Genomic DNA, 20,167 nt, shown 5'->3' with positions numbered 1-20,167 from the left:
TATATGATCTGTAACTAAACCTGCCAGGGAAATTTGGCTTGTGCATCCATGCCCACTTTTCTTGTCTCAAAGTTAACTATTTATGTAACTCTTCTTGTATTTCACATTTCAACGTGCAGGAACTTGTAGGAGACAGTTTTCTAAACACAGAGAGTGAAAGATTTCTACAGATGCATGGCAAAACATACCAGTGCATCTCAACAATCCATGGTGGCAGGAAAGTGCTTGTGTGATGCCTTTAGAGGCTACCTAGAGCAGAGGCTACACAGTGTTAAAGGAATAAAGGTATTTATTAAAAACGCCTTCAAAGAATATACCTTGGGCCATACAAGAGCCCAGCCGTGACTACATCCAAGATGGACAAGTGCTCATGAGTCGAGTTTTGACACTTTTATAAGTTTTGGTCCATTTACATATTAGGGTTTATTGTCCAATTAAAGCTTCAGGTTATGAAGTCCCATCCTCCCAGACTGCTCTCCTCAATTTGCTGTTGTTGACACTTTTTGGGCCTGAGGTTGCAAAGGTTTGGTTCTCAGGCTGGAAAAGGATTGTTTTGTCTGACTAAACTGAGAACTTGCTAACACTTTATATGGTGTTCAGAGTTGTATACTGAAGCACTACAGAATCTGGAAAATATGACAGCTAAAACTTACGGCATCATGTGAACAAAAGGATGTGGAAAAATCTTTTAAATTCTTTGCAAATTATTGTCAACTGAGTGATTTAGACATGAGTTTAGCAGACCCAACCAAATAGTTTCCAAAGGTAAACTTCTTAAAGTCAGTTCAGTCCTGATGCGTCTTTCTTGCTCATAGTAACAATTTGGTGTTCAGGGCGCTCCTTCTCAATTCCTTTACAGGAAAAGGGGTATGCTGGGTGAGTAAAAGAGACTGACTATTCCTCAGAGAAGCACAAACTAATTGTATTGAGGATGACAGGGGGTCGTAACACTGTGCCAGATTTGGGAAAGAGCTGAGAGCAAGAGTGTGAAGAAAGGGAGATGCAAGATGATACCCCCATGTGTGTAGCCTGGCTTCATGCCACAGCCAGACTAAGATCTCATGGGAAAAGACAGACCCACAGCATATTTATCTCACAAGTACAATCAGAAACCAGAATCTGTCCCAGAAGTGTGTCTATCAAGGGTAGTGAAAGTAAAGTAGTGGAGATTGTTCAACATTGCATCAGCTTTGAGACCCTGTAGTGAATAGCTGCATAAAAATTCATATGCACAGAAATAACCCACCCATGGCTCATAGTTGCTTGTTTATGAGCAGACTTGTTTCTTAAGTAAAGCATTTCAAACTCTGATGACTGCTGAGAGGGGCAGGAGTTGATGAGGTCTCCTTTGAAAATCTCTTCATAGTCTTTGGTAATTACTGATAAAGGCAGCTTTGGCAGGGGGTTGCTGTTCATTCTGGCATGGATTTTTGCAAGGCTTCTAACTCTAGCTGAGCACAAATACACATCTACTTGAGGCCTTTGAGGGGGGGACTTGAACTAAGTCCGTCTACAAACTGGAGCCTGGAGAAATAAATACCAAGGGTTTGGGTTGTTTACATTAAGAGAAGAGAATATTTTAATATATTATAAGTTGTTAACCTCTTTCAGAAACTTTACTGGAAACAAGTGACTAAGTTTAAGGAATGAAACATGATTCCCAACAGTATGCTTTTCTTTCATATTCACATGATAATAATTCTCTGTCAAGCCAAACCGTCAGCTACCTTTTTCCACTGAAAAATCCCCTGCGATGCAGATAACAGAGACAGCTGAAGTACTGCTTACTTCTCCCACTCTTTTCTGTGCTCTTCAAGATGAACTGGGCATATCGGTTGACTTCTGAGTTTTCCTGCTGGCTGTGTGTACTCCTTGTTGGTAGGAGTTCCCATTTATATCCTGAAGAGATCAGAGGATAAATGATGACTGTATCTCACAACATGGGCTCAGTAGTCTGCCATGATCCTTCCTTGCATGCTGAAGGCTCAGTGCTGTGGAATTCTGCACAGTGTCCATGCTGAGATATGCGTGCAAATCCCGTGAGTTTGAATTCCAGAGTAGTTGCTTGTGCTTAAGAGAATCTGAAGTACTGTCCTGAGGTAGGGTAGATCCGAGACACAAACTACTGTGCAAATCTATTGTGAAAATATATCATGTAAGGCTGAAAGCTGTTACCTGCTTTTGGCTGGTAGGTGATAACTGGGAAACTACTGAGTTTAAACAACCAAGCTCCAAAGAATGTTCTTTCTGAGGAAAAAGGGGGAATTTTCCAAGAGTGTTTCCTACTCTTCATGAATCATAAGAGCACTAGCTGCATCCAGAATTGCTCATTTTATCTGAACGTCCCTGGCCATTAGCCAGAAGAAGAAAAATGGAGTAAAATAATGGAATAATTGTTTTTTCACATAGCTAATGAAATAACCTATTGTTTTCCATAACACAGAGAATAAATGAAAATTAAGTAGTTTTGGTTTTTTTTATTTCAAAACAGATAATATGAAGAAACCATGAAAAGAAGAAGAAACTGAGAGGCAAATGATAGAAAGGAAGCTGAAGTTTTCCTAGATGTTCAGTGGTTCTAAGATTAATCAGTTACAGTAATAGAAATTGTGCTAATAGCAAGTCTGTGTCAAGCAAAGTAATGTTTGATGGTTTACGTGGCATTTCTGAGAGACACATGGGGCAGGTATCAAGCCTGATGAACAAGCTGTTCAGTGTGGTAAATGATGCCTGCACTAGGGCTGCCTGCATTCTGCATAATTTACCTCTTTATTTACTATCTATCATTAGCAAAGCAGCTTTATTGAATGCAATATAAGCAGGTTTCCAAAGTATTTTTCCGAGCTTGCCGATATTGCTTGGGAATGACTGGAATTGTGTGGGTGGGAGTGTTGCTTGGGTGTTTTGTTGTTGTTACTGGGTTTTTTAGTTGGGTTTTTTATTTCATAGTCTATTATGGATATAATTTTTGTTATTGTACTGCCCAAACCATTTTTTTTCTACTGCTAGGTACACTGTGCACATTTTTCACTTCTGTGCATGGCTGAGATAAGAATTCTTGGAGTTAAATATACAATGCTACAAAATCACTGAATTAGTGATAGTAGCTAATAGAAATGTCACTATCACAGTGATAGTGATTAGTGATATTTCTGTTATGCTTTTAATATAATTTTATATGCAAATGCTACACAACAGAAAGTGTTATCTTTCCGCTTAGATTTATTCTGAAAATATTGTGAAGTTTATTTACTTGTTTGTCTCCTCTTGTGGTCATTCAGACATATGGTGTGTAAATGACTACTGGATGAATTTCACAATTCAGTCTTATCGATAATGGAGATAGAGAGGATGACTTCAATAACTTAAAGAAAACTTGTTCAATTAATTTTAGAGTTAACTCAGTATGGGAAAAGTTTCTCTGCTTTAAATTTTTTTTTTTAATGAAGAAAAATCAGTGCAAATGCTGCTGTCCTTTCCCTTGGATAGTTCAAAATGGTTTGGATTTTAAGAATCAGGCTTGGCAGGCATTTATTCCTGAAGGAATGTGTGCTTAAGTTGCTTAAGTTAAAAAAAAGAAGGGGTAGGGGTGAAAGTTGTGAAATTAAGAAATTAAAAATGTTAGGAATTCTGTTCTTTTGAAGGATACATTTTAAAAGCCAAACTCTGCATTCTGATTTGCATGAGGGCCTCTGCAGAGTATACTGTCTGGACTCGTAAAATACCTGAAGCTTCACCTAAGGTCAGACACTCAGAGTACCTGCTGCTGAGTGCTAAAAAGGTACCTGGCTGTTGAGCTTTCTTTTAGGAACCCTGCCAACATCAGGGCTGGTATAGGTCTGCTGTGGGACAAAAGGAGGAGAACCATGAAGGGCACACATCAGTCTATGTGCTCTCCTTGACCTCACTGGGCCCAGCAGCTCTTTGAATGCTGTTCTGCCCCAGTGAATTGAGGGGAAGCTTTGTGTTCTCCTTCTTCCCTCATATCAAAGTGGGAAAAAGCTGCGTCACACTAGCCTGAAAGAGGGGAAATCTAAACTGAATGAGAGGAGGTTTAAGTTAAATATTTTGATTTTTTTTTTTTTTTTTTTTTTTTACGTGAGGGTGGTCAGGCACTGAAACAAGTTGTCAGGAGAAGCTTTGGGTGTCTCAACCCTGAAAGTGTTCAAGGCCAGGTTGAGTGGGGCTCTGAGCAATCTGGCCTAGTGAAAGGTGTCCCTGTCAATGGCAGTGGAATTGGAAGTAGATGGCCCCTTCAAACCCAAACTACACTTTGAGTTCATGCTGCTGCAAGCATTGTTCCTTCATCCGAGAGCCCAGTTCTACCCCAGAAGACAAAGCCTGCCTGTTCAGACTGTGCCAGTGCTGGAGTGTGTGCCCAGGTAGACACAGAGCTGTGCCCTTGTGAAATCATTAGGAATTGCATGGAGACACAAGACATTATTCAAGTCATTTAGATGTTGTTTTTCAGCTAAAATCTGTATTCTCACTTCTAATCTCATTTACAAGCTGATGCTACCTTCTAGAAAGTAGGAAACTAAGGAGTTGAAGGTTTCATACCTCAATAGGGACAGATAACCTTTTACTTTCGGGAAGAGGGCTGGTAGGGGAGTAGGTGATTAAAAATACATATGGGGAAGTTAATGACACAGTAAACATTATATATTGGCTTTTTATATTCAGCTATTAATGGTTTTGGTTTTGTTTTTAATTTTTGGACACAGGACCTGTGAAGGGCGAAACATCAGGTACAGGACGTGCAGCAATGTGGTAAGTGAAGTATAGCTTTGATGTGATACAATTAATCTCATATGATAATCGTGTCCATATTACTTCAGATAATTTGGTGAAGTGATAGTGAGAATCTTGTAGCTATCTAAACTGTTTTCATACCACAAAACCCAAAAACATAGGCAAACCTTTGCCAGTTTCTTGAAATGTGGATAGATTACGGCATAGCCCTATGCTAAAACTGTCTGGAAGGGATTGCATTCACAGCCATCATAAATAGAGAGTCAATGAAACTTCAGGGTTGCTCTTTACAACTTCTCCTGCAGATCAAGACATCTTGTGTTCCCAGTAGGGCTTTGGTAACCAGCTGGTTCACGTTGGGTAGTCTGTCAGGCTGAAGGATTAAGCTACTAAGAATTGAAGACAAGTTAGTAGAAGATCTCCGCAATTCTATGATTCTGTATATTTCTGTTCACTTCTGCCCTCACAGAATTTTAATTCTGTTGTGTGTCCTAGAAAAGCAGTTTTACATAGCCTGTATCAGTGTTCTGGCATTTCCAAAGGCTCTTGCTGGTTTTTTTAATATGTGGCAAATATAGTTTTCAATACAATAAAGTAAGAAACTTCAACTTCTGTCTCAACAAAGTGAAAGTGTGTTTTCACTGTTGAAAATTGAAATAGAGGCTTTCATATGGAAAGTTTTATTGGGTGCCAAGAATAGTAAAGGCTCTCAAGTTACATGGAGAAATGTCAGTTTTACCAGTAAAGATGGAAAATGAAATCAAACGTACACCGGGCCAAGCTTTCTCATGCCTGATAGGGACATATTCAGAAGCCTTTCAATACATGCTTTGTTTAAAAAGTTTAAAAGTTTAACTTTAAAAAAAAGGAATATATTTGCTCATATTTAGCTTATCTTTTCTTCAATAGACCACAGTTCATAATGAAAAAAACTGCTTCTATCTGAGCTGTAGTCTCCTATGCAGTAAAATTTCTCTCAGTTCTTTAGGAGCTGGGCTTTGATAATCCCTGTGAGCCCCTTCCAATGCAGAATATTCTGTGATTCTGTGATTCCTCTGAAATTTTTTCTGATTGTATCATTTGAGTTCCTGAAATACCTCATCAGTCTAGCCTTCACCTTCCTTAGCTGACAGAAACTGGTGTAGTTAATAAAAATATTTGCTGGCAGATTAGCAGTCCAATTTTCCTCTGAGGAATTTCAGCTACACTACATCTGTGTAAGGAATGGGAAGTTTGATTTTTGCTAGTCAAGTTGCAGGCCATATTGCTCTGCCCTATGACGCACACAAAAAAAAAAAAAAAAAGGAAAAAGGGAAGAAACAAAGAGATACTGCTAAAGGCTAATTAAAAAAATAATTGGACGACAGTGAACCCCATTTGTTTTGCTTTGGTTAGGCATTGCATGCACATTGGGTCTTTCTGTGTCTGATCTGCCCTTGTGTGTGTTGAGAGCAGTGAGACAGAGTACATCCTGCTCTCCTGCCGTTACGTTCCTGGATCACTCTGATGAAAGGCTGGGGCTTTAGCTGGGTTGTAACCCTTATTTTGGAATCACTGAGTTTCCAGGATAAGGAATATTTCTTTAGATTTATTTTTAGCTTAGGTTCTGCTTTGTAAATGTGCACCTGAACAGTTTTCCTTCAAAATAAAACCTTGCATAGTTTTGTCAGGCAGTTCCTTTATGTATCTTTTATTTGGCAGTACTGACTCTAGAAGTGAGGCATGCAGCTGCAGAACTCAATTATTTCATACCAAATAATCCAAAATGAAGCCTTCAAGCCTTCAGCTTTACTGTGCTGAAATCAGTGGCGGTTTTTCCTCTGAAATACGAAGACCCAGGACTGGTTTTATGATTTCAAACTGGTTTTGGGAGACCGTAAAAATGGCTTGTGCAGTGTAAATCTAAAGCTATTTAGGAACCCCAGACTTGCATCTCTAAAATCCATTCTGTTACTGAATTGTGCAACTGTAACACTGAAATATGCTTTGTCTCTTTCAGAATAGTAAAACAATAGTAAATCGTGTACTTTGTCATTATTGGAGTCTACTTTTTTGTCTCCACACACACACAAATTGGATCTACATACACAATTTTTTCTGCATACACACAAATTTGATCTTGAAAACAGTTTGTTAAGCTCATAGCTTAATGAAGCTTGTGAAACTCTGCACTAGAAAAAGTCTGCAATATTGTGTGTATTTTTGTTTACTCAGATTTTGCCTTTCAAGATTTCATCCAAAAAGACACTGAAAATTAAGAAAATGGAAATAACAGGCTCATGAGACCTATGTTTTCATGTTACATTTCAGTCTTTGAAGGCAAAAGAGATCAAATCCCCCCATTCCAAGCTTTCATTACCATTATCTTGTGCATAGCTTGAGGAATGATAAAATAACCACTATTTTATTTCATAAAATAACCAGTATTTTTGGTTTTTGCAAGCTGCCTTTCTATGAACTGATGTGTTTTCTTAATGACCCTCCTCTTGCAGGAAAGAATGGGTAGTCATATATACTAAAAGCAAATTATTTGAAATATGAAGTTGGAAAATTGGAAGAATAGTTTTGGAGCCTGGCAATGAGTACATTTTATAGGCACTATCATTTGCAAGATTTTGCTACAGCTGGTTTTAATTCATCCCAAAATTAAATTACAGAAGGGGAAAATATGAGATAAAGAAAAAGAGAGGCAAGGGGAAAGAATGGCATGCCTGTTGTCCCATTTACCTATATTAATTATTCCAGAGAGGCTGAATAATTTTGCATAATAAAGACTGTAGCAAAGACTGATACTGCTTTCTATGAAGCTTCTGAACAGTCCTTAAAACAGTAAATCCAGTTCAATATATTTGCCACTTGCATTGTCTGTTGATGATCAGAAACTGGAAGGATTATGGGTATAAAGCCACATGTGTAAATAGTAAAAGAAGGAATGAGAGAATCTGAAGATGATTTAGGGTTGAATTGCATCTGTTTTTTTTCTTATTTTTATTCACATGGATTTAAGCATATTTCCAGCCATTTTGGAATATAATCATGGGAGGGAGAGAGGGAGCAATTTGTTTTTCTTTAGAAAATCAGTCTCAATGCAATGAAAACGTGTTTTTGCAACTATCTGGGTTGTTGTACTGAACGTTATGCAAAATAAACAAATACAATTCCAAACTCTGAGTAGGATTTTTTTACTTATTCTCTTTCCTTTTTTGTTTTTCTTAAGCTAGCACACTCTTTTTTTCCTTCTTCTATGTGCATTATTGGTTGCCAGGTGCTCTCCAGCTTTTATACCAAGCTGTCACTCCATCTCATATGCCCTTTCTCTTTTATAGTCCTTCTGCCACTCTGCTAGCAGTCTTCTGCTTTCTCTTCCTTTCATTTACATGAAAATCACTCTGAAGGTTGTTTGTTGGAATATATACTGTCTTTACTGTCTTTCTCAATTTTCAGAATTCTTCTTGTGACTGAAAACATTTTTATTTTCCCTGATAGTTTTTCTTTCATTGCATTGCTTTCTGAATAAAAAAAAAGGAGAGAAAGAAAAAGAAAGAAAAGATGAGACTGACACTGAAGCTGCACAACATTAGTAGCTCCTTCAACAAGGTTTCTCTTAAGCCTAAGATAAAATTTGTAGATTGTAGCTCCCGTTAGTCAGGCAACCAAAGCTTGTAAACACCACCTGCAACTGTTTTAATATATACCTCACTTTCTTCACTTGGCTGAAGTACCAGCTGTAATGTCATCCCCCGTTTTCTGGCTTGCATTCAGACAAGCTACTTCCATCCCTGTTTCTTATCAGCTCATGCTGCATTTTGTATACACCAGTACCAATGTTGTTCATCTTACTTTCTGCAAAATAACACAATCTTCTTTCCATGCTCTAAACCCCAGCCTGGAAAATGTCAAAGCTAAACTTCCATATAAGTACATAATTCTCAGAAGCACTGGCTTATGTGTATGAGAAGTATCATCCCCAAGAGGATATTATCAGACCTACAAGAATGATTAGCAGAGTTTAATTTTTCTACCCAGTCACCATTCAGTGGTGACTGAAATGCCATTTTGCAATCAAACCTCCCAATTTACATTTTGCAGTAAAATATAAAACACATATTAAACAAATTATAGGCACATATCTCCTTACTAACACACAATTTGTTTTATGTAAATTTACTTTGGAATTGAAAATTCTTCTAAACTCAGATAATTTATTGTGACTACAGTCAGTCTGTTCTTCAAACTACCGGATTTTAAGAACTTCCATCTTATTTCTGATTGGCTGCATTTTAAAACCTCAGTGTGTCATCTAGAAATTATTTCTTCATACTTAAAACAAGTGCTTTTAGTATCTAGCAAATGACAGAAGCTTGGATATCTGGATTTGCAATCTTTTCAGCAAGCAGGACTGTGAATCTGTGACAATTAAAAAATAGAACAAAAACCCCCACATTGTGTCCAGTTAATGTGAATGTAAAAAGAAACTTTGTTGCCCAAATAACCTGAATTGCTTCCCTTACAGTAATATTTCATGACTTGTCAGGACTCTGGGTAAATAAGAGTTTTAAATTCAGTATTTCTGACATTTTGTTTTTTTTTTTTTAATTTGAACAGCTCATTTTTGAGCTCTTTGGTAATATGGCACCCTCAATGCCTTTAGGAAAGTATGCTTTAATATTATGTATTTATATTAGTTTTTGACTGAAGGTCTTGGAAGTTTTCATGCTGAAATTAAACTTAATGTATCTAATTTAAATGCTTGTTTTAATACTTAAAAGAGATGGACAAAAAAAAGAAATTAAAATTACACAGAAGACTGCATATTGAACTATTCACCAAAATAGGATCATACTTCCAAAAAAAGACATTATTTTGCTGAAAAAAAAATTTTATAAATATTTATAATGACAGATTTTAGTGGAACTTTGCATTTATATTTCACTGACAATTTTAGCTCTCATCTCCATGCCATGTTTATTTGCTGGTATTTCCCCATTTTCTTTGTTCCTATTATTTTTCTCAAGCTTGTCTCTGTCAGATATTGCAATGTCTTGGGGTTCTTAGAGAAAGCTTTAGTATGAGCCCCTCTCAATCTAAACAACTAAGTATGACCCTAAGTTATTTCCAAGTTCATGGGAGTAGGCTATTGAAAAATCTGGCAGCAAGAAAGGTAGTTCTAGTGGGGCGCTCAACAAGGCTTCAAGGCTGAGTGAAGTTTCTCTTAAATCCCTGGATCTCCTAAGTCCCTGTGTTTTTATCTAAAGTTCTAATTTGGTCTTAGACAAGTCCCTACTTGAAGACTTCAGGTTTTCTTTCTTGGTAGGGAAATTGGTGCAGCTGCAACACCGTGAGTACTTCATGGAACTGGTTCAATAAGCTGTTCTGTCAGATGCTGCACAGAGTAGTCCAGTTGTTAGTCATTTTTTGTACAGAGGAAGAGCTCCAGGTATAGTAAATCATTCTTGGCCTCTGCAAATATACAAGCACATATATTGTAAACTGTTTTAAAGTTCCTCAACTCTTTCCACCTATCACTGCTTAGATAGGATCTTCTACATTTCACCCACTAAGTAAACTTTAAAAAGTCTGACCCTCTTTTGTCCCGTGAAATCTGATCTACCTATCACCATCAAGGGACATCTGGGATTCATCTTATCTTTTCCAGTGGATTGTTGATTAATGGAAATTGTTTTGAATGGGATTCAAACATGGCAAAACTCCATGGACCTTATGAATTACAATAGGGTAAAATAGGAGGTCAAGTTTAAAAAAAAAAAAAGAAAATCGATGTGAGGAAGAAAATGAAGCCATAATAATATGGACCACATTACATGCCTAAGAAGTGAGGATGAAACTCCTGTGTATATTTTAAAATGGGTTTCACAGATCAAAGGGGTTTCTGATCACCTTTAAAATTATATATATATATTCATTGCTGTACAGGAAATCTTGACCTGATGGGATGAATAGGGATTATAGGTATCCAGCGCAGGCTCAGTGTTTCAGTAATAGCTCATGAACCTTTGTGAGCTAAAAGCCATAAAAGACCCACCTAGGACTCACAGAATTAAAGGAGGAACAGTTGTTTCCTATTCACTAGAATTTTTTCATCCCTGAAAGGTCTTCATGAATAGGAAGTTTGAAGATAAATGGATCTAGAATAAACTTTCAGGTTTATTAGTTCTTTCTGATTCTTCAAGGAGTGCAATGGCAGCAGTTCTTCATATCTGCAGGGGCCGATAGATATTTTCTAAAAGAAAACAAAACTGTTAAGACTTGGCTATAGTACCAAAATTGGAATACCTGAAGCAGGACTGTAGTAGTTTTAAGGCCAGATACCAGGGCTGCCACATGCTGCAGGCCAAACACAGGCCATGCAGATGTGGTTAGCTAAATTCCTCACAGAACCGCATAGCCCGTGCAGAGATGCTCTGCCTCGTGCCCACTGCTACACTGACTTGGCCCATGGCTTCTGGCTGTCTCAAAGTGCCTGTCAATCTGCTGTGCAGGTAGACAAGCTGTATAAGAAGCTGTTACACAGCTCCCAGAATCAGACCCTTGGCTGGACCAATATGTAACTTCACTTAGGCCAATGGAGCAGTGCTAGCTGGTAGCCATAGAGGGTCCCCTTCCCCTAAACCATCATGCAAGTACCAAAAGCAGGCTGACCTTTTTCAAGAAAACTTTTTGGAGTTAGTCTATAGTTTCTCTTGTCCAGGAGCCAGCAGAAATAAGGCGCAGCAAGACTGCCTCAGAACAGCAAGTGGCCTTATCTAAAGGTGTGCAAAGTGTTTAGAAGAAAATAGCAATTTACTTGAAAATTTATGCAAAAAACCCCACTGGTTTTACCTTATCTTCTGTTTCAGCAAATAGAATACTTATTTATAGGCTGAGAACTTATATCGAGCTTTGATCATATGTTTGCACAAATGTCAGCACAAAGAGGCTCTGATCTCCACTGACATATAATACAAATGAAAAATAGTAAATTTAAGTTGAAGAAAAAAGTGGATGTGCTAAGTTTTGTGCAGTTCCTATATTTTCAGTCTCAGTGACTTCCTTCTAAAAATGAGAAATGTTCAGAATTCAGACCACAGATTTTCTCAACACTGTCCATTTGGGCATAAAAAAATATTAGACAGCTTGTATAGGTATTATACATGAACATGCAAGTACTTGTGCTTTTTAAGCAGAAGAAAAGATTCTTCATGAGGGAAAAACATCTCCAATGCCTTCAGGTAAATTTAGGATTCAGGATTTCAGCAGGAGAAAAGTTTCTGCACCAGGCTGTAACCCTTTGTCACATCTTTGTGCCAAGAATAAGTATGTATGTCTGTGTTTCTGACTGCTTGCATGCATTCTTAATTGATTCAGGTTTCACATGAAAACTTTTTTAAACACAAGCTCTGCTATTTAAATCCATTGTTTTATTTTGACCACATTATCAAAGATTGGAAGTATTTAACATCAGTCCTGATCACCTGCTGTGTCCTGAAGGCTTGTTATGTTGAGGAATGTTTTTTATTTCTTTGATTAAGAAGTAAAATCCAACACAACAAACATAGTATTGAGTTCTTTACAAAGCAGGATTATGAATTCTGTGTGTCGTGTGCTTTATTGGGCCCTTTTCTCTTTGTAAAAATAAAGCTGTTACAAGCCAGGAAGTTCTGAAGGTAGAGCCAAGCTTGAGCCAAAGTAGAGAGCTGGCTTGGATTTCTGCAACTGAGCCTTGGCTTGGGTATCTGCCAAACCAATAGACCTGACTGTATTCATTTGCAGACAGAAAAATTCACAGAAGGGTAGGCACCAGAAGATTTTGTGGTAGGAAATAAGGCCACTGTGTTCTTCTTTTCTTGTTTGAAAATAGAACTAAAGCAGATCTTGGGTCAAGCTGTAACCATCTTATTGTTCATCCTTTGTATAAAGAGCAGACCATAAAGACCACTTTTTCTCTAATTACAGAGCTGTAGAGGAATAATGAATTCCCCACATATTTTTCAGCTTGCTTCAGTGTCCGAACTTTGTGTTGTAACAAAAGTTTGCCCAGATCATAAAAAGACCCTGATTGCCCCTCAGATTTTCTTTATATTTTAAAATCAAACTGAAATACTTGAAATTTTTTTTTTAATCTTCTGTATTATATTGATAGAAAAACTGAGTTCTTCGGCAGTAAAATACCAGTTACAGGCTCTGACTTTCAACCTCCACTTTCAAAAAGGAAAAACGAGCTCTGGGTTATTACTCTTTGATACATATTTCTCTGGAGAGATTTAACCCACATCATTTTTTCTCTTATGCCTTACTCCATTGAACCTTTTGTAACAGGAAAACTATTGCCTTCTACTTGGATCACAGAACTTTTGACTGGGATTTGACCCTTTAATTTTGGGGTGCATCAGACTCGAACACAAAGTGAATTAATTGAAAATTTCCTCACATGGTACAAAGAACATTAGATTACAATCTGCGGCTAAGGCCACAGCTTGTATGTGTGTATAGTCCACAACAAAAAAGGTTTGAAATGTTGCAACCCAAGATTATTCAACATTCAAATAAAATAGCCATAATCACATTCCAACAGTGAATGAGAGGCCAGAAGGGCTAACCTGGGTTCAGGCCAAGGGCTTACAAATGACAAATTCATAGCCAAGACTGTGCCGTGTTCCTTTGAGAGGAGATTTGAAAGCTTAGTTTTTAACACAGATTTTATTTTAGATTTTAATAATAAAAAATGATCCATTCATGTCACAAAGTGACATGCAGCCTCCATGTCTTTCATATCCAAAGGTGGTAGACTGACTTCAGAGTTAGATTTATATGACTCACCAATCTCCTGAAGAATTAAGAAAAAGGGGTTTTTTTTAAGATCTTCTCAGTTGGAAGTCCCTGATTATGGGAGCCATTAAATCTTATCTGAAAGAAATGCAAATATGTATCAAATGTTTCTGATTCATTTTGCCCCAGCAATTGATTTATGTCACTGAGGCAAAAAGAAGAAAAGCTAGTGGCAAGAGCTTAAATAAAGAACCGAATCACATAGTTCTTTTTTCTCTCTCCTCAAACAAAGGGTAAAACCTGTCTGGAACAGAGTGGCTGTGCACACATGTTTCTCCATATATGTGCACAAGTAGAATAAGTTCCAGCAAGAGCATTGTGACCCTCTTTTGCTTAACCACAAGGCTGTGGTTAAGACATGAACAGTGCATTTCTTATTTCCCATTTACATATGGTCTTTGTGCTCTTTCAATACTTTCATGGATAGAAGAAAGAAAGGTATAATCATCTATTGAATTATGTGTGTTTTTTGTCTAAGCAGAAACTGTCTCCATCTGGCAGCTGTGGAGCACCGCCAGCTGCATGATACTGCAACTGGCGGTCCTGAGGAGGCCTGCTCATCTTCTCTTCCTCCTTTTCTGCAGGACTGCCCACCAGAAGCAGGTGATTTTCGTGCCCAGCAGTGTTCTGCTCACAACGATGTCAAGTACCAAGGGCAGTTGTACGAGTGGCTCCCCGTCTCTAATGACCCTGACAACCCATGCTCACTCAAGTGCCAAGCCAGAGGAACGGCTCTGGTTGTGGAGCTGGCGCCAAAAGTTCTGGATGGGACACGGTGCTACACTGAATCCCTGGACATGTGCATCAGTGGCTTGTGCCAAGTAAGGAAAGAAGCCCTGCCTCAGCCCCTCTCCTCACGACTCTCCTCCTCAGATCTCTCTCACATGCTCACTCCCTCTCTTCCTCCATACTTGTGTAAATTTAGGGTCTTTATTTTATTAATCTGTTTCAGATTTCTTTTACTGTTGGGTTTTGGGGTTTTTTGGAGGGGGTGGAAGGGGGAGACATGTATAATCTCAAATATTATTTTCTCACTTTATGCTGCTCCCTTGGGGTTCTTTTGAAGGATTGTATTATGCTTTTGAACTGTTCTCTATAGCTGCAGTAGCATATCTGATTTGAAGCACCAAGTATAAAGTAATGTTGTAGCTTTTAACTTAGATACATCAAAGTTTTCAAGGTCTATCAATCAAATTGCATTATCTTTGAGGATTACTGCTCCCTGTAAGTCAGAAACCTGTATGGCAGTAGATGAGGCACTAAAGTGAAAAATACTGCCATTTTTCCTGTAGGACTAAGAAAGCTGCTACATCTCCTTGGATGTTAGCATTCCTTATTTGTTACCAATGAAAATTTGTAACAAATGGGGACTTTTAGACCCTTCCCTTCACAGTGTGTGGAGATCTCTTGGTCATTCAATCAATTTATTTGCATCCTAATTTGGTTTTTATTACTTTGGTGCTTTTATTTATACACTGATGCTCTATCATTGCTTCTGTTAAATTACTTGCTCTATCTATGTCATACTTTATTCTTCTAAACTACATGTAGGCTGCTGGTTGATGAAGGAGAGGACTTTTTCACCATCCCTGTTAGGTTCTGAGCACACCTAGGTCTCAAAAACAGTTGAGTGTAGATTCATGTTTCATTGCACAGTGACCTTAAAATCTATGTAAACTTGATGTGTTGTTGGCTTTCTAGTTGGCTTTCAACTGCTTTTTTTTTTCTTGGGGGGGGGGTGGGTTTGGCAGTTCCTTAAGTAAATGAAATAGAGTAGGTAGTTCCTGGATTAGTCTCATTTCTGCTCTGAAGAAGGCAATCATCGAGACCTCTTGACCGAAACCAAGGGCATGCATCACAAATTTCTAGATTGCCTAATGAAACAGGCTATTTTTAGTCTTGTTTTCTGTTTGCAAATCTTTTAAAAACTTGACTGGAAGCACAAAAATCTGGATGGGAAGAAGATTCAAAGTTTTTTGCATGTAGTGGCCTAGGATTTAGAAGCAGGCTGATTTTTGGCTTAGTCCAAATATAAAGCATACTTTTTCTCAATCAAACTTTCCCTTAGAAACAGAGTTCCTAAGTATCTGAAACAAACTCATTTGCATTCTCATGACATTCTTACTTGGAAGTCTGAAGGTAACTGCACTGCTAAAACTATAAACACTGATGTTATTTCTCTGTGGCTTGAAAATAGATATAATATACTAGCAGTAGTGTCCCTGTGTAATTTTAGTTAAACTAACTCTTTCTTATGTACCCTAAAATGGTAGTGTAATTTTTAATGCATAAATGACCTTATAGTTGCCATGTTCTTCAACATTCAGTTTCTTCAACCAATTTGCCATATATTTACAATTACCGCATTTTTGAGGATGACCAAAAAAATTAAACTATGAATGCTCATGCTGTATTCCTCACAGTGAAAAATGGGTGTGTTAAATTTAAATCAACTCAAAATATTATTGTCTCAGTGTATCCCTGTTAGCCTGTCATACCTTTGCGACAGTAGAGGTACTGCATTAAAAAATCCATAATTAGATTTGTCCTGACTGTATGCTATGGGAGAGAAATTGCTTTACATCTATCACAGCAATAGCTAGTCCTACATAAGTAGTCCAGAATGGTAAAGAGAATGGAATTGTCCATAATAAATGGTGAGCTTCCTTTAAAGCAATGATCTTCCATTGCTTCTATAAAGGTTATTTTAAAAGTTTTGGAAACCATAGAATTATAGAAGAACCAGCGGGGCATTCTTTCTCTGTAACATTTTTGTGAATAAACTTATTTCTGTAATTATAGAGAATGCATGTAAACTTCAGACAAGACAAAATGTGATTTTAGAAATTATTTCTATTCATTTGCAGTAAGAGCTGCAGGCTACCACTTAGCTAAAGTGGTTGACATAACGTAAACATAATAATCATGGGTCTCAGTAGTTTGTGAGAGTTCATAATGAACCTGGAAGAAAAGCAACATTTTCATGAGATGTCTCTGAAATGGCATGATTTGGGGCAGGCAACTGCATTAATATACATATGTTTTGTCACGACTGCAAAAAATGAAGTCTCCTAGGATGTATCTTTCATATAAGGTCCTGAAGATTAAAAAGTGAAGTGTATTTCTTATGTAGTTTAACAGCAAGAACCAGATTCTGCACCTGGTACGAGCAACCGTGGTATGCAGATTGTAGAATGAGATGCAACAGAGCAGCCCTGGGGAAAGGGACCTGGGGGTCCTGGCAAGTTGAACGTGGGTCAGCAGTGCCCTGGCAGCCAGGAGGGCCAACTCTGTCCTGGGGTGCATCAGGCACAGCATCACAGCTGGGCAAGGGGGGGATTGTCCTGCTCTGCTCTGAGCTGGGGCAGCCTCACCTCCAGTGCTGGGGGCTGGTTTGGAGTGTCACAATATAAGATACTAAACTGTTAGAGAGTGTCCAAAGGGTCACAGAGATTATGAAGGGCCTTGAGGGGAAGATGTATGAGGAGTGGCTCAGGTTACTTTTTCTGCTCAGCCTGGGAAATCTCTTTGTGGCCTTCTACATTCTCAGGAGGGGAAAAGGAAGTACCCATCTCTTCACTCACATGGCAAGTAACAGGACTTTGGGAAATGGCATGAAGCTGAGTAGCAGAAGGTTTAAATTGGACATAAGGAAAGAGATTCTTCACCCAGAGGTTGGTGGGGCATTGTAACAGCAAAGTGGTCACAGCACCAGCCTGTTTGACCTTAGGAAGCATTTGTACAATGCTCTCAGGCACATGTTCTGAAATTTGGAATGTCCTGCACAGTGACAGCTGTTGGACTAGATGATCCAGATGGGTCCTTTCCAACTCAGCATATTCTATGATTCTATAATAACAGGTCCTTTGGAACAGTTGCACTATGTTGAAGGTTAGTAATATGTTTTCTGGATTACTCAGAGCAAAACTACTGAAAGCAACTTTAAGTTTACCCTCCTATCCGCTTGCATTGATCCAAGTATTATAGTAACCAAGGAGACGTTCTTGAGTTACAATATTATACATAAAACATATCTTTATTTAATTAGGTGCAAGAGTCCTGAATTAGTAAAAGTGACATTAAGATCAGTGTATGCTGACATAGAGCATTTTTCCCAGTAAGTCAAACAACAGTGTTAATTATGTTAACTAACAATAGGAATATATTTCTTTCTATGCAAGACTTGGGTCAACCCATAGCCTATTGTGTGGTCACCAACTGTTCTTCAGATTACTGAAATTAAAGGCTAATTGTATTGCTTCTGTGTGCCTCAATACTCACTCCTGATTTAAAGGTGATGGATTTCACTCTCATTGACAAGAATGTAATTGTAAAAAGGTGCAGTATTTGGAAATGTTAAGATCTCTCTCTCATATTTATCCTTTGTTTTTCATACAGTTTGGAGGTTTAAGACTACCAGTACCTTAGTTGCATATTTATGAGTCTTTGTTTAATTATGAGATTTTGAGCTGAAGCCTTTGTTTTGCCTGCTGGCCACTTAGTAGTATAAGTTAGAAGAGACGTCTGATTCTATTCCGGGCAAGCAAAACCAAATTTGTGTATAGAACAGGCTGTATCCCTGAATCTTTGATTCCACGAGTATGGTTAGAGATTCTTAAAAATATTTTTAGTTTTATTTATGGAGATAGAATTTTGGAGAAGTTAATCAGTAGCTGATTCAGATATACTTCAAGGCATAGGCCAGTACCCATGACTGTGATAGCTCAGAAATCATGCAAGCTGCAAGCATTTTGCCTCTCTCTGTATTATATAAACATGGATCTTTCCATATTATGTAAATGCATTTTCCCCATGAAGAGATGTATAACTTGCCTTTTTTCTTTGTGTGAAACACCTGAGAAATTAATAGGAATTAATGTCTGAACATATTTTTTTTTCTCTCTGTCGTGTCACAGACCAAACAACAGCATTTCTCAAACAAAAATACTCAGAATGTTATATCTTCTAGTTCTTCATAATCTTCTTGCTCCTTATGAAAATTTTAAATGCCTTCCTCTATGGATATCTCTGTAATTTGGGTGTCCTTTCTACGTCCTTTTTTTAAAGAAATACAGATTACTTCTCAGATCTTTGGGTCTCATTTTGAGTTTACATCAGCTTATAAATACACTACATCAGTTGTAGTGCCCCTTTGGTGTACTACAACTAGCTTGAACCTCAATGCTGAAGTCAATAGAATGGTCTTTAGGGAAATAATGGTTTGAAATTCCACATTATGAAATGTCTTTATAGATAGAATTAATGGGTATACTGAGGACAACACATTTAAAACTTCCAGTTTCTAGTTTAATTTCCCCTGTTTTCAAAATAAATTCCTGTACTTCAAATCCTTTTTTATGGTTTTGAGAGTATTAAGCAATTTCTGCATGCAACAGTTGAAGGTGCGAAGTTGGAGAATGATGGGCTCATCCTGGCTGGATGCCAGGTACCCACCAAAGCTGCTCTCTGCAACCATATCAGGAGAGAAATTTTAACTGAAGGCTCATGGGTTGAGATAAGGAATGCAAGAGGTCAGTCACTGATTGCTATCATGGGCAAAACAGACTTGGGGAAATGAGTTGAATTTATTGCCCATAAAAAATCAGAGGAAGAGAAGTAAAACAAATCTCAAAAAACATCTTCCCCCTACCTCTGCCTCCTTTCCTTTTCCTCCTCCCTGTAAGCAATAAAGGGAGATGGGGGGCAGAGGTTACAATCAGTTCATCACACATTGCTCCTGCCGCTGCTCAGGGAGAGGAATCATTCCCCTGTTCAGTGTGAAATCTCTCCCAGGGGAGACAGTTCTCCATGAACTTCTTCAGCATAAGTCTATCTTGTGAGCTGCAGCTCTTCACAAACTGCTCCAATGTGGGTCGCTTTCCACAGGGTACAGTCCTTCAGGAACACCCTGCTCCTCCTTGTCTTTGAAATCAAGCTCATTCTTTGTCATCACACTTCACATTATCACAGCAAAAAGATAAGACCTTAATGACCTATGTCCTAACTACTCTGCACAAATCCTCCAAGCTGGATTCCTCAAAGTTAGGCTTAAATACAGCTGTGTGCTTCCTTCCTTCCTTCCTTCCTTCCTTCCTTCCTTCCTTCCTTCCTTCCTTCCTTCCTTCCTTCCTTCCTTCCTTCCTTCCTTCCTTCCTTCCTTCCTTCCTTCCTTCCTTCCGACACTTCCTTCCGACACTTCCTTCCGACACTTCCTTCCGACACTTCCTTCCTTCCTTCCTTCCGACACTTCCTTCCGACACTTCCTTCCGACACTTCCTTCCTTCCTTCCTTCCTTCCTTCCTTCCTTCCTTCCTTCCTTCCTTCCTTCCTTCCTTCCTTCCCTCCTTCCCTCCTTCCCTCCTTCCTTCCTTCCTTCCGACACTTCCTTCCTTCCGACACTTCCTTCCTTCCGACACTTCCTTCCTTCCGACACTTCCTTCCTTCCTTCCGACACTTCCTTCCTTCCTTCCGACACTTCCTTCCTTCCGACACTTCCTTCCTTCCGACACTTCCTTCCTTCCTTCCTTCCTTCCTTCCTTCCTTCCTTCCTTCCTTCCTTCCTTCCTTCCTTCCTTCCTTCCTTCCTTCC

At 38.4% G+C, this 20,167-nt stretch overlaps 1 protein-coding gene across 1 annotated transcript in view; it reads left to right on the top strand.

Annotated features, from left to right (window-relative positions):
• Positions 1-20,167, top strand: part of ADAMTSL1 (ADAMTS like 1) — a 392,889-nt gene that overhangs the window by 237,152 nt on the left and 135,570 nt on the right. The window contains exons 4-5 of the mRNA XM_058823311.1: positions 4,725-4,770; positions 14,163-14,399. Coding sequence (XP_058679294.1) covers positions 4,725-4,770; positions 14,163-14,399 — 283 coding nt within the window. The remainder of the gene's footprint in view (positions 1-4,724; positions 4,771-14,162; positions 14,400-20,167) is intronic.

Source organism: Ammospiza caudacuta, chromosome Z (assembly GCF_027887145.1).
Source record: "Ammospiza caudacuta isolate bAmmCau1 chromosome Z, bAmmCau1.pri, whole genome shotgun sequence".
Classification (NCBI taxonomy): domain Eukaryota; kingdom Metazoa; phylum Chordata; class Aves; order Passeriformes; family Passerellidae; genus Ammospiza; species Ammospiza caudacuta.
The sequence above is the reverse complement of the archived record's forward strand: the minus strand, read 5'-3'. Positions and strand labels throughout refer to the sequence as shown.